We start from the raw sequence: 15,736 nt of genomic DNA on the forward strand, positions 1-15,736 counted from the left end.
GTTGTGGGTAGCTGAGAAAAGCCTTACTCTGCCCTGCCCCCTCCTGGAGACTAATGGGATGTATGACATCATTTCCCTAGGCCAGGAAACCAGGAAGTAACTGCAGAAATAGAAAAACATTTTCAAAGCTAGTAAATATGATATACTTTCCAATCTATTTACTAATGCTAACACCATAAGAATTAAAAATAGTCAATGCTGCTTGAGAGAGTAGAGTTCCGCTTTAAGAACAGCTAAAAGTCCAAGAAAAGCATGTACTCTATTTGCATCATACACATACCCTTATATTCCAGCACCTTCATCGTGTTTCTTTCGACAATAAAGAGACCTCCAATAAAGGGCTCCAGACCAATGCTTGGTTTCAAGGTCTCTTCACAGAATCACAGGTGACAATCTTCTTTAGGAGTGTTTTTAAACATCACACCTAGCTGGACGTCTGGTAGGTATGTGCTACTGGCTGAATAATTATTTAATACTCTTTTTAAATGCTATATAACAGTGTTGAAATACTATTGCATGTAATGATTTTATAATATTGATGTACACTAATATTTCCAAAAGTATCGGGACACCTGCCTTTACACGCACATGAACGTTAATGGCATCCCAGTCTTAGTCTGTAGGGTTCAATATTGAGTTGGCCCACCCTTGCAGCTATAACAGTTTCAACTCTTCTGGGAAGGCTCTCCACAAGGTTTAGGCGTGTGTCTATGGGAATGTTTGGCCATTCTTCCAGAAGAGCATTTGTGAGGTCAGGCACTGATGTTGGATGAAAAGGCTTGGCTCGCAGACTCTGCTCTAATTCATCCCAAAGGTGTTCTATCGGGATGAGGTCAGGACTCTGTGCAGGCCAGTCAAGTTCCTCCACCCCAAACTCGCTTATTTATGTCTTTATGGACCTTTGTATTGGTACGCAGTCATGTTGGAACAGGAAGGAGCCATCTCCAAACTGTTCCCACAAAGTTGGGAGCATGAAATTGTCCAAAATGTCTTGGTATGCTGAGGCCTTAAGAGTTCCCTTCACTAGAACTAAGGGGCCAAACCCAAACCCTGAAAAACAACCTCACACCATAATCCCCCCTCCACCAAACTTTACACTGGCACAATGCAGTCAGGCAAGTTCCGTTTTCCTGGCAACTGCCAAACTCAGACACATCCATTAGATTGCAAGGCAGAGAAGCGTGATTTATCATTCCAGAGAACACGTCTCCACTGCTCTAGAGTCCAGTGGCGGTGTGCTTTACACCACTGCATCTTACACTTTGCATTGCACTTGGTGATGTAAGGCTTGGATGCAGCTGCTCGGCCATGGAAACCCTTTCCATGAAGCTTTCTATACACTGTTGTTGTGGTAATCTGCAGGCCACACAAGGTTGGCGACATCTGCGCACTATGCGTCACATTTTGTGACTTCTGCGCACTGTGCACTTCAGCATGCCCTGACCCCACTCTGCCATTTTACATGGCCTATCACTTCGTGGCTAAGTTGCTGTTGTTCTCAGTTGCTTCCACTTTGTTATAATAACACTAAGAGTTGACCGTGGAATATTTAGTAGCAAGGATCGCTTTGCATTGCACTTGGTGATGTAAGGCTTGGATGCAGCTGCTCGGCCATGGAAACCCATTCCATGAAGCTCTACGCACTGTTGTTGTGCTAATCTGAAGGTCACATGCAGTTTGGAGGTCTTTAGCTATTGACTCTGCAGACAGTTGGTGACTTCTGCGCACTATGCCCTTCAGCATGCGCTGACCTCGCTCTGTCATTTTACATTGCCTACCACTTTGTGGCTGAGTTGCTGTTGTTCCCAGTTGCTTCCACTTTGTCATAATACCACTAACAGTTATGGAATATTTAGTAGCAAGGAAATGTAATGGATGGACTTATTGCACAAGAGGCGACCTATCATGTTACCACGCTTGAATTCACTGAGCTCCTGAGAGCGACCCATTCTTTCACAAATGTTTGTAGAAGCAGTCTGCATGCCTAGGTGCTTGATTTTATACACCTGTGGCCATGGAGGTGATTGGAACACCTGAATCCAATGATTTGGAGGGGTGTCCCAATACTTTTGGCAATATAGTGTATGTAAGTGCAGTGATTTTCAGTGGCTGAATCATGCTTCTAAAATCACTAGGGATTAAATCAGACCTTGCAGCAAGAAGTCCCCTTATTGAAAGTGCACCACTCCCCTCACACAAAAAATGTAAGCAAAGTGAAAAAAAATTTAAGAAAAAAAATTAAAAAGTATACAGTATATACCTTTCCTCTGGCTTGTTTCTAAAGCACCCTCTGGCGAGATGCTGGGAAATGGCCAAATCTCATGCGAATATACTCCTTCACTGTTTTTAAGAGTCATTTGGCAAGATATGGGCTACTCAATAATCCCAGGGATATTGCTGTAAAAAAAAATTACATCAAGCACTGATGACTATAGAAACAGGGGCAATTGACTGTTTTTCCAATGGGACGGTGGGGTAATTGATTGGGTTCCAGGTGCAACAAATGGCTTTCTATAAGTTGAGCTGCACACAGAGTACAGTAGTAGTCTGTTATAGAAAATAATCAGACTTCATTTGTATGATGTTCGAAATGAGTGTAATTGATTGCCTTTACAGGTTTCTTCATGCTACTAGCTCCCACCATAGGGAGCCATTTGTTCCACTTGTGTAGTGATCAATCATTACTCATAGAGATTAATTACTGCTTGACTGAGCAACCAAAACAATCACCTGTGTGCTCCTGCACTAATTATTCTTTCGTCACCTTCTCTTTAGTGGACCGAAGTGGAAAGGCAATGTGAAAGTAGAGCAGGCATTCATAAATTATCCTTAGTATATCAGAAAGCATAACTGGTCATAGCAGGAACACTGTGCAGCTCTCTGCTAATCACCATCATTGATTATCCACCAGGAACTGTTTATGCTTCTGATTATTACTCAAGAACAGTTTTTGACTTACAAAAGACTCATATGACCTTATTTATCAAGGTGGTTGAGAGAATAATTTCAGACAGTGACACCAAAACCAAGTAATAATATTCAGCCTTTCACTACCTGAATGTGAAAAAGAAGAATGCGATGGAAAATCTGAATAGTTGAGCCATTAAATATATGGTAACTTTCCTCCAGATGCCTTGATAACATAGGCCTAGAAATATTAACAGCTCGCTCAGAATCAAATAGAGAATAGCGGTGCTCTAGCAACAGAAAGAGGAGACAGAAAAATGTGTATAGTTTATCTTTATTCATTTAGGTCCATATTTGGAACAATAAGCTTCAATTTATTTGACAACAATGTCAAAACATCTGTAGCTTGTAGTAAAATATTAAATTGGCAAGTATTGCAACGTGAACCATTTATTGTTGTAACAGTGAAATTGTGATATATTCCTGATTTACGTATGGTTAATTCAAACCTAAACTTTCATTGGTAAACTTACTGTATAGTTAGATATTGTTTAAATCCCATATTTCATGCTAATTGTAAGTTAAGAATACAGGAAGTGAAATGCATTTTGGTTTAACCTTTAGTTTCAGTTGGAAATTGTGATTTACTGGTCAAAATGAGCATTACGAATACGCATTAAGTTAGTTCAGGTAAATAATGTTTTGGTAATTGAAGTAAAAATGCTACTTAAGAAGGCAAATATTTAAAGAATAACTTCACCCAGTGGCCTACCCAAACAAATGTGGGTTTCATTTAAATATGGCAGGTAAAGGGGTGGTCAGCCACCATTAAGAGTGTGGCCATGTACCAATGAGTGCACAGTATCTAAGGTAGTGCAACTTTGTCTCACCACCACTCCTTGTACACCCATTGAAAGTATTCTTCATGCTACCTGCCCCAATTCTCACCACTATGTCTACACACATGAAAAAGTCCAACCCCACTTCCCTTCCACTTTCAACACTGTACCTATACATTTCCTCTGCTCTTGCCACCCTACTACCATGCTTGACCTCAGTCCTCCTCTCTTGCTTTCACCACTGTGCCTGTGTACACCACCCCTTTGATCTCACAATTGTGCCTGACCCCTACCCCCGTGTGCTATCACCACTCAGCCTGAACACTATACCCTTACCACTGCACCAAACTCCCATCTCCCCAGCACTACTCCTGCATGGTGACCCCCATGTCCACACCTGTATACTTCACCACTTTTGTGCCCCTTCTCACCCACAATCACCCCTCACTCTAACCACTGCATCTGCCACCTCCCTAACCCCCCACTCTGACCACTGCAAATGCTGCCATTGGAATTTCCCCCCCAATCCCCAACATTGCTTGTTCTAGAATGGGAACACTTGATATATTATACATATCAAAACAGCCAGCAAAATGATTTTGGCCATTTGTAATGGTAACAGGAATTTCAAGCAAAGTGCTTCAGTATCTGTGATGTTTTTTAGCCAACTTAAGTTATGCTCTATTATGCTTTGTAGGAAACACTGATTAATGAAACTGCCTAAAATGTGTCAGTTTGCTGGAGGTTAAAGTGAACCTGTGCCTTGCCCATACCAAGCAAAACAACAGGTTCACTTCAGTGGTGGCTCCACCAGCAGTCTATATTTCCCTTCACTACTTCACTGATGTGTCTGACTACTGAGAGCAAGGTGAAAAAGCTGGTACTTATGAAAAAAGTATGTGGCTCATTCCCCTTTTACTGCCTGACAATGCTTGTGTTTGGCAATTGGCTGCTTAGGTGCCCAACGCGTTCCTCATCCCTGTGTGAGTTCCAAGTAGCAACTTAGAGCTTGCAAAGAGCCCTCTCCAGTATGGTGAATCTGTTGTCAAACAAGGCACAGTATTGCCATGCAATAATTTTCATTACTGTGCATTATTTGTTTTTCAAGCAAAACTGTGATTTGTCTGTGCCTTTCTACATACACTCATTCCAGCATCAGTTGCACATAGTTGCTCTCGGCAAGTTTTTGGATGATGATAGTGGTGGATCATGCCTGCTCAATATGTTGCAGCATGGCTATTTGTCGTCTATACCTGGGGTGCATATGATAGGTTGACAATGCAGAAATACAATTGGGAAACAGTTGTCACCCTAACAGGAAGTGCCTAACCAAGGCTCTATAGGACAGAATTGCCAAAGATTTTTGACATATATATATATATATTAGCAAGTTTATATGAAATTTTAGTAGCTGTAACATTTGTTGTACACTAGAACATAAAAAAATCTCTGTTCCTGGAGTTATGCGTAAAGGGGAACGTTGGTCCCTCTCCACCCTCCTCTTTTTTTTTTTATTTTACTTGTAATACAGCTTTCTCCTCAAGTCAGATACTCACCTGCTCAGCGGATCCAGTGCTTCTGATATGTGACCCGCTCTACCACTGTCACAGGGTGTACTCAGCTCCTCCATTTTTGTCCTCATATCATTAGGTGCTGGGTGCCGGTGCTGGGTGCCTCTTCATGGTTCAAGCAGCCTGACCCCCTGATAACGCATGCCAGGTACCCCTCCTCCAGCTTCTGTGAATGAAAATGAAGCATTATGGGATGGGATGTACATATCCCAGGAGGCTTCAGATTGCTGGAGAATGTCACCTAGGCTAGAATGGTGGCCAAGGGGAAGAGCAGGCTTTAATAAAAGAAAGTAAACAAACACAAGGGGAGGAGCACAAGCATGCCCAGTGTACCCAGAGACTAACGTTCTCCTTTAAACAATACTTTACAAGTGAAGTTTTGAAAAATATTAACTACATACTTACCAAGGGGGAAGAAGCATCAATCTGATGCTGCTCTGTCCTCCACCACCTCTAAGACCAAGAGCTGAGCGATCAAAGACTGTTGCTCATTCTCGGTGTCCTGTGACCTACGGGCAAATAGTGCCAAAAGAGCTTTGGCCCAACTTCTCCATTAAGTTAAGAAAAGTTGTTATTGGGCAGATCAGCATGTAAGTTAAGTTACAATTTTTGCAGTATATTGTAGGCAAAAAAGGTCAAAATTCTTAATGGGGTCTCTTGCTCCTAAAATATTTGTATCTTCTAGTTGGTACTAAATGTAAATTGGTATGAAATTGAGAAGAACAGAGTTTTTTGTAAAAATTAAATTACATATAATCCCTAACTGAATATATTTAGTTTGCTAACGCATAGCACAAACAATTGCCTTTTTTTTTTTAGAAAAAAAGGTTTTTCACCACTCTTTTGGGTTTACATATAATCTTGAAAAAAATGAAGATTAAAAAGAAATAAAGACTTTCATTGGTTATCTCATACAAAAAAATTATCTATATTAATACCTGTTTGTTGTTTGTGAAGTGAACAATTTTATGAGAAATGAATTGACTGACAAACTATTGTCAACAGTTAAAATAAATTATATAGCTTTGTGAGTTGACCCTGTCTATTGATCTATCTGTTGATACTAAATATACCTTGGATTTTGGTACACATTGAAACAGATGGACAAGCCAGGGCAGTTGTTGGGTCAAGAATTTGGTATAATGATGTTCCAGTTTCAAATATTTGGAATTTAAGTTTCTGCTATAGGACACAGAAGCATATAGTGACACTATTATGGACAACATTTGATGTTAAATAATTTATCTAGATGGTACATATTTTTGAGTTTGTCACCAACACAGTTATTTTTTTAATTAGTTAAAATACATTTTATAGACTTAACAAGAGCAACAACATTTAACTTCTTTAAAATAAATTATTTGCAATTGCAAACTACATCCTGATGCTTTCTCATGTGAAGTCTTTGGAAACTGCTTCTACAAAGTTCGGTGCTGACATCAAGATGGTAATTGTACAGATAATAGCGAAAAGTGAGAAAGCAACAAGACACAAGCGGTCGATAACTGCAGCAGCAAACTTCCATTCACTGCAGATCTCTTCGCCCTCATCCTGGTCTCTGAAACGCCTGGCAATATACTGGACTTCTTCTAATATCTTAACAATCTCTGGCATGCTTTCTCGCAAACATTTCTTTTGAACAAGGTCACTGTCCTCCAGGGAAGGACATGTCACTCTTCCACACATAACTCCAGAGTCACTGTTTGGTGGACAACAAGGACTTTCCAGGGAGTGGTAGCCACAGTAGAGGTTGCCATTGGTGGATTGGTGTGCTGGTGCAATATTCATTTCAATGCTGCTAATGCTGGAATGGTGGTGATTGGGGTACATATATCTGCAGGGGATAGGCCTCCTGTTCTCTCCAGGTTTTCTCATCCTTAAAAACCATGCACACCAGTTGAGCAGGATAACCCGTACCTGAAGTGACGCAAGCAACATAAAAATATGATTTAGTAATATTTCACTCAGTTAAATTGTTAATAAAGAATAATTTGAATGTACCTGTATCAGATACCTTCATATTAAAAGTTATATGCAATACAATTCTAGAAATGTTTACTGTTGGTGGACTTTACCTATAAGCTTTTGGAGGTACTTTTACCAAAATACCAGTGTATATTTGACACTAGAAAGTTATTGAAATCACACATTGGAATTAGTGGAAAACCACTAATTGGTTGCAGTAGAGTTGTTCAACTACTACATTTAGTCTAAGGTGAACATACTAGAATTGTCCATGATTTGCATGAAATTCAGGAACTTCAGCCAACAAAACTTGATTATGAAGTCCAAATGATATGTAATATTCAGCACAGCTCAATAGAAACCCTGATAACGTGGGAGATCTGACACTCCTACTCTCTGCAATCATTATGGATCTCAGGCTCCATTCACACCAATGCGGTTTTTTAGTGCTTTTTGGAGAATCGTACTACAGTCCATTTAACATGGTTTCCTATGGAACATGTTCACATCTCTGCTTTTTTGAACTGCTGCGTTTTTGGAAAGGGTCAGGGACTTTTTTTAAAAGCAAAAAGAAGCATTTTTGCTACAATGGAGTTCAAAGGAGAATCTGCTGAAATGCATGGTAGTACGTTTTTGCCATGTTTTGCATTTTTATTCTACCCAGCAAAAAGAAAAGAAAAGGGCTGAACTAAACGCAAAACAAAACCGCGTCAAAAACGCATGTAGAAAAATGCAAAAAAGCACTGCAAAATGGACAAAAAGCAAATAGCATAGGTGTGAACGGGGCCTCAGTCCTCATCCAGAAAAAGTTACTTTAAAATGTAAAAATGACCTGTAACAGCCAGGTCCAGAAACAAGCAAGCCTTTAATCAAAACATCAGCAAGAAGCCTGCACTATACTACAAATTGCCTTCATGTTTGCTTTGAGTAAAAGCTCACTAGTTTTGAACATAGCTGTTAAGGATTATTTTAGCATTTGAATGTTTTCATTGCTGGAAGTTCTGTTCCATCCTAATATCTATCTAACTACACTAATAACGGAGACAAATAAAAAATAACTCCTGCAAATACTTTCTGTGCTCCTTTATAGTGTGATTTAAATACGTGAGCAGTTGCATGCTGTTAATGGGCTCTTGATAGGCTCCATTAATTTCTGTAAATGAATGCAGTTGCCATTCAGACATGGATGAGATCAGGTATAGACAACACCATTCACCTGCGAAGAACAATGTGGTTAATTACCACAGTCCATAACAAGCCCAATAGTAGCAGATGAAGGGCACAATGCAGCTCACAGCTTGTATGAATGAGCCCAATTTAGTGTTCTTGCACTCATATTCAGCATGAAATTAATGTCCTAAACATGTTCAAAATGGCAGCTGAGCCGACTTGCTCTATCAGCAAGATAATAATGGACATGCATAGTTGGAGCTGGAAGTTTTAGCAGAGAGATTCCAACAGAAAAACCAACAACTATAATATAACCTGATCTAAGCATACAAATTGTTTGTTTAGGTCTATAATCCTTTGGATAGCTGATTTTTTGCTTTTTGTTTATAGCAGTTTAATCACTCTTTTAGCTTTCCTTATAGACCTAGCCTTTTATATTTCTGCCTGAGGCATATGAAATGTTAGTGAAGGTGTTACTGCTCTCAGACTCATAAAAACATTTTATAAATAAATCAGATGAACTTTTAGCTAAATGCAGTTCAGGTTCAAAGGAAGAACTCTTGTATTTCTGGTTTATAACCTGTTTAGAATATTATGACAACGTAAATAAGTTAATATGAGATCACTATACTTCAACTGATGAGTGTCAAAAAAGGGTGGTTGATAACTGTAAAATGAAATGCCACCCAGTTACTGCTGTCACCTATAGGCACCTGTCTACAGTGCCTAATAGAAATTCTGACCCTAAACCCTCAAAGAAGAACTATAGGTAAAGCTTTTCTTTTCATTTTGGATAGAGTAAGGGAGGCCTATAACCCCTGTCAGATTTTTTTTTCATCATCTGTGTCCCATTTGGGAGATTTCCTTTCACTTCCTGTCCCATAGCCAATCAGGAAGTGATAGGAAATCTCTGAAAATTAATGGAATTCCTTGGGAACCACCAGGTCGCTAGAATTGGTGTCACCATTGGAAGATTTCCTCTCTGTTACTTTTCTGGGGACAACCCAAACTTTGGGATTTTTCTTCCACTTTCACTGATAAATGGTAAACAGGACAAATAAAGAGGGTAAATCTCCCTAACAGGGGCACAGGTAGCAATGAAAACCTGACATAAAATCTAAAAATTAAAAGCTGATAAAATCCCTCTATCCAAAACTGACAAAACGGAAAATTGTATCATACTTACCGTAATTTTCCTTTCCTGACACCAATCCATGGCAGCACACACATGTGATATATCTCCGCCGCTATATCCACCCACAGGACCTGTGTATATCTATAAAAGTCTGACTGAGAGCAACCATTCTCCGTACAATCAAGATCAAACAAGGGAGGGTTCATATGCTGCCATGGATTGGCGTCAGGAAAGGAAAATTACGGTAAGTATGATACAATTTTCCATTTTCCTGATGCCAACATGGCAGCACACATGTGATAAATAACTAGCTAAACAGGGAGGGCTAAACTGTATAATCAAACTGCATTACAATGGACATGGAAGCATAGACTACCATTCTGTTGAAGTCCATTGACATATAAATTCCTGGATCTTCCCTGTAGCTCCTGAGGCAGGTGCACTGTGGTAACTAGCCTGCTGCTTTGCAAAAGTCTTCATAGACACTTTGCATGTGCTGCTCCCAATGTAGAGATGGACCTGGCTGAATAGGCCTCTACAACTTCTGGAGGCTCTTGCCTAGCTCCACTATGTTTTCAGGATGACCTTGACACTCCAAGATGACAAGGTTTACTGCAGCTTTCTCCTCTGAATTTGCCTGATGAAAACATGAACAGCCTCTCAGAGGATTTAAACAAGGAAGCAGCTTGAAGGTAGGCATCTTAGATACCTGGTACATCAGCTTGTGTAGGTTAGGTACCATCTGTGCCATAAAGGATGGAATCACCAATTTGTAAGATGAAAACTGAAGCCACCTGGGGACAAAGGTGCTTGAGGGGCATAGATCCCAACTTGTTCAGAAGAAAGAAAACGTAGGACTCTGTAGCTTGAAGTGCTTACTGGTTCAAAACTCTGACCCCTGAAGTTATCGAGGGACGCTGCTTCGAGTGATGTCCTACTGCAGACTCCTTTCTATTGGTGCAAACAGAGACCTGGCAAGGAAATCCAGTGCCAGAATAAAATCCCACAGGGGAAAATGTTTTTCCTCCTCAGGGCAAAGTCTCAGGACCAACCTCTTGAAAACACTCCCCTGGCAACTCACACGCTCATATTCCCTGATGAAGCTGAAATGGCTGAAAATTTAGCTCTTACAGAACTAGGCTGAGCCCCAAATTTAGATCTGTGTCTAAAAATTATAGCAACTGGGTGATCAAAATCCTGCTCAGTTGCAAATACTGTGAACTTGTTCCAGACGTCAGAGTAAATGGCATTTGTTCACATCCTTCCTGAAATCCTGCAGGATTTACCACTGAAAGAGGGTGGCCCTAATCCTTCAATCCTTCCCTCTCAATTTCCAATCCATCCTGGGCCAGGTGTTGTGGAAACACTGGTAGCTGAAGTGCTTGGTTCAGACTCCAGTTCCATGGCTAGGGTATAACCCAGCCCTGCAGGCTAATCGGACATGCGTGTTATCACAGTGAGACTCTCGGACAAAAGCCCCTCCTGGAACTTCATGACCAAAGGCAGTAGAGAAAATCCATTTGCTAGGCAACTATTCCTTGGCTGAGTAAGCGTCCACTTCCTCCACCAAAGGGGGTGAGGGTAGCATGAGAGGCACCTTGTGAAAGGATGGTGATGCAAACAGGAGCAACTGAGGGAGGCCACACATTTGAGTGATATGAACAAAATCTTTTCGATTAAAGACCCATTCATTGGGAACCAAATGAACCTCTGAAGATTACATTCGGTCATGGACATGATAGTTCCACTTCCATTGGACTCTGCTGTTAAGTTTCCTTTATTTCTAAATGCATAAAACTGCTGCTGTGTTGACATCATGCTGAATAACCAGTCAAGCCTGAATGCGAGGTGACAGCACAGATAGTAACTGCAGGTGGTGATCCGCCCTGTGACACAGGCATCAAAGGTAACAAGGAGTCCAAGATAATGAACCTACCATACAGGATCCAGTGGTCCCCTGTCACACCCATACCCAGAGACTCCTGTACATCTGAGGAGAAGCACTTTGAATCAGCTCAAGTGCCAACGTCTGTATTGCAAAAAAGGAAATTCTTTGGAACGTGCAGAGAATCCAGTGTGCCCAGGGTAGCATAGTGATGCAAGACATCATCGTTTCCAGGAGACCCCTGAATTGGGAAGCTTGACAACACTGACAGAGATACCACTTCCGAAGAGGCTCCCTACACCTTGGCATATTCTGAGAAGGAGCAGAAAAGTGCTCACTCGAGCATTGAACTGGGCTTCTGTATTGATGAATAGATGGGTCTGCTCCCACTGTTTTGACACCTCCAATCCAACCAAAACTCCTCAAGCTGGCCGGATGAAAATCCCTTTTGAACTAGTAGGTGATCTGGGCTCTGGGCCAACAGTAGAATACCATCCAAGTAATGATGGATGCAAAGCACTCCATTCCTCATAGGGGCTACACAGAGATAAAGACCTTCGCAAAGGTCATCTGTTAGGTGGAGAGCCATGAAGGAAGGTATGTGAACTGGAATGGTCAATCCCCAGTTGAATCTTCAGTCTTCTTCATACAGACACAGAAGTCATAGTCATGTCATTGATGTATTTAAAGAGGACATCCACCTCTTTAGCAGAAAATGTTACTCTGGTCTGGATGAAGAATAATTCTAGAGGGTGATGTCTGAACCACCAAGGTTTACCATAGAAGGCACCCACGGATCCCAAAAATGGGCTTTACCGTCTGTGCACTGAATCAGCCACATAAGCTGGCGGGTGGGGGTGTCCTCTCCTTCAGGGGTTAAAAGGAACAAAATGGACCATGCCTGTTCTTTCTTCAGAAAGGTGCCTTTGCACACTCTTCCACCAGCTCTTGAAGTTTCTCATTCTGGCGAAATAGCCTTGAAATGTAAAGTGGGTCAAACTAGCTGAGAGAACTCACCTGAGCATTGACCTCCTATGAAGAGGAAGCCCAAACTAACCATTGACAGCTCTTGAAATAGTGCTTAGCGTAGGGATGCTGATTGGTATACAGAGCTGCCTGTCAAACATGAGCATTAGGGCTTGTTTGCATGTGCAGATAACATAGTCACTCCTCTGAAAAGTGATTCCACGTAGTCGCTTTTCATAGGGCATTTAACAGTTAGTTTAGTATTGTCCATATCTTTGCAGTGGAGTGCAGTGCTGTAATGTGTGTTACTGCAATGCATGTTAAGTGCGTTAGCATGTGGCCGTGCCATTATCTTCAACAAAGAGGTGATGTTTTCCTCCTGGATAAGGTATAATTTTGCAGCGGCTTACTAAAGAAAAACTTCATACCACTATTGCCACTCCTCTTGAAACAACCTTGTCATCCTTCCATTCATTGGGGAGAGTGGAAGGCTGTGCCTTGAAACCGTGAAGTATGTTAAGGCAGTCATCTGGGTCATCCCGTTCTGGGCCTGCTACCCTAATGAATGACTGGACCGAAGAGACACTTGGACCCCGCTTAGCCTTTTCAAGAAATATGATTGACCTTCTACCTCTGGTGAAGCCAGGTGCAAGGCAAAAGTGAATGGCTTGGATAAAGGTGCCTCCAGAGCCAGGAATAAAAATGGCTATGATGGACTTGGGGCCTCCTTGGTAAGGAGGGCTGTGGTGCCCTGTACTGCTGTGCAGGGCTGCATCCTTGGCGTTGTGCCTGGAGTTTGGTGGCATAAGTGGTGGAGAATTCAGAGGATCATTAACTATTTGTCCATGAAGGACCTTGACTTGCTAGCTTCCAGCATCCTTTGTCCTTAGAGAGGTTTCAGCGGCAATATCATCAGACATGTTAGTCTGGTATTAAGTCCACGCCGCAGGCACAGCACTCTATCCTTTGTCACACTTAGAGCTCAGGAAAGTAGAGATGTCAACACTCACTGGGAATTTTGTGTGCTTCCTGGGTGAGACCAACGGGCTGGAAAAGCCACTGGACTCATCATGCCATGGCATGGCAACGCTCTTTTAGCTCGACCTCAGGGTCGAAAGGCAATTCAGGTGTGTTCCGGATGTGTTTTTTGCATGTACATTTTTTACGTGTTTTTTGAATGTTCCGGTGCATTTTTGATGCATCCCAGTGTGTTCTTTATGCATTTCAGTTCATTTTTTCCCCTCTATTGCTTCAATTGAAATAGGGACATGTGCGTTATGGTGCATTTTCTTCTAGTACAGTTCTGTGCAGAAAAAAATGCAGCCTGTTCTACTTCTGTTTCTGCAACTGGAACGCACTGGAACTGCAAGCACTGATGTGAACAATGACATTGACAAACATGTTATTATTATTATTATACAGTATTTACATAGCGCCGTAAGGTAAAAGGTTTGCTCGGCACTGTACATTATAGTGGGGGACAGAACATGAGACAATACAGCAACAAACAATACACGAGGGGTTCAAGGGCCCTGCTCTTTTGAGCTTACAATCTAGGAGGGAGGGGATAGTGGCACAGGAGGAAGTGGCTGTGGGGGATGGAGTGGTAGGAGGAGATCGGAAGTTAGGTGAGGGTGGGGTAGGCTTCCCTGAAGAGATGGGTTTTCAGGGTGCGCCTAAAGGTGAGGAGGGTAGGTGACAGTCTGATGGATTGGGGTAGTGAGTTCCAGAGGATAGGGGAAGTCCTGGAGAAGTCCTGCAGTCTGGCGTAGGAGGTGGAGACCAGGGAGCTAGAAAGTAGGAGATCTTGTGAGGAGCGAAGATTACGGGTTGGGTGGTATTTGGGTATCAGGTCGGTGAGGTAGTTTGGGGCAGCGTTATGAATGGCTTTGTATGTCAGTGTTAGTAGTTTGAATTTGATGCGTTGGGCAATCGGGAGCCAATGGAGGGAATGACAGAGGGGGGTGGCAGAAGAGGAGCAGTTGGTAAGGTGGATGAGTTCAGGATAGACTGAAGCGGGGATAGTCTGTGATGAGGTAGGCCGGTGAGGAGGGAGTTGCAGTACTCCAGATGTGAGATAATAAGGGAGTGAACGAGTTGTTTAGTAGTGTCTGGGGTTAGGAATGTACGTATTTTGGAGATGTTGCGGAGGTGGAGCCTGCATGAGCTTGCGAACGATTGGACATGGGGTTGGAAGGACAGGTTTGAATCTAGAGTGACACCTAGGACTTTGGCTTGTGGGGTGGGACTGATGGTGGCATTGTTGGTCATGATGTAGAGGGTGGGGGGCGTGGGCTGGGGGGAAAATTAGCAGCTCGGTTTTGGAGACGTTCATTTTGAGGAAGTGGAGCAACATCCAGTCTGATATGTCGTTCAGCAGGTGGGTGATACGGGCGGAGACTGAAGGGGTGAGTTGAGGGGTAGAGAGGTAAATTTGCGTGTGATCGGCGTAGAGGTGATAGTTGAAGCCGTGGGAGTGTATCAGTTTGCCGAGGGAGGAGGTGTAGATGGAGAAGAGAAGGGGCCCGAGGACAGTGCCTTGGGGGACCCCAACAGAGAAGGGGAGAGAAGGGGAGGTGGTAGCATTATAGGTAACGCTGAAGGAGCGTTGGGAGAGATAGGAAGAGAGCCAGGAGAGAGCGGAGTCTCTGATGCCGAGGGAGTGTAGTTTATCAAGGAGGAGGGGGTGGTCAACTGTGTCGAAGGCCGCGGAGAGGTCAAGGAGTAAGAGGACTGAGTAGTGGCCATTAGCTTTGGCGGTTAGCAGGTCATTAGTGATTTTGAGTAGGGCGGTTTCGGTGGAGTGTAGGGGATGGAAGCCAGACTGTAGTGGATCGAGGAGGTTGTTGTCAGTGAGGTGGGCGCTTAGGCGATTGTAGACTAAGCGCTCAAGGAGCTTGGAAGTGAATGGCAGCAGCGAGATGGGTCTAAGGTTGTTCAGGTCAGTGGGGTCCAGGGAGGGTTTTTTGAGTATGGGGGTGATGTGCGCGTGCTTTAGGGGGGAGGGGAATGTGCCAGTAGAGAGGGAGAGATTGAAGATGTGGGTGAGGGAGCGTAGGATTCAGGGGAAGGGTGCCCGGAGGAGTTGTGTGGGGACAGGGTCAAGGGGGCAAGTGGTGAGGCGGGCTTCTGAGAAGACCTTGGTGACCTCCTCAGTGGTGGCAAGGCTGAAGGAGCGGAGTGTTGGGGAAGTTATAGTGTGCGGGATGTTAAGTCTGGTGGGGGGCAGGGCGGTTGCGAGGTCAGAGGAGGGGAGAGTTGGAGGGGTTATAGTGGGAGGGAGGCCATGTAATCTACT

The 15,736-nt window shown here is 42.9% G+C and overlaps 1 protein-coding gene across 1 annotated transcript in view; it reads right to left on the reverse strand.

The window, feature by feature from the left end:
- Positions 1 to 3,224: 3,224 nt before the first annotated feature.
- Positions 3,225 to 15,736, reverse strand: part of LOC149468456 (neuronal acetylcholine receptor subunit alpha-7-like) — a 220,726-nt gene continuing 208,214 nt past the window's right edge. The window contains exon 10 of the mRNA XM_089669961.1: positions 3,225 to 7,234. Coding sequence (XP_089526087.1) covers positions 6,710 to 7,234 — 525 coding nt within the window. The 3' untranslated portion in view covers positions 3,225 to 6,709. The remainder of the gene's footprint in view (positions 7,235 to 15,736) is intronic.

This window comes from Staurois parvus, unplaced genomic scaffold (genome assembly GCF_062004578.1).
Source record: "Staurois parvus isolate SC_StPar_1 unplaced genomic scaffold, SC_StPar_1.0 ptg000086l, whole genome shotgun sequence".
Taxonomy (NCBI): domain Eukaryota; kingdom Metazoa; phylum Chordata; class Amphibia; order Anura; family Ranidae; genus Staurois; species Staurois parvus.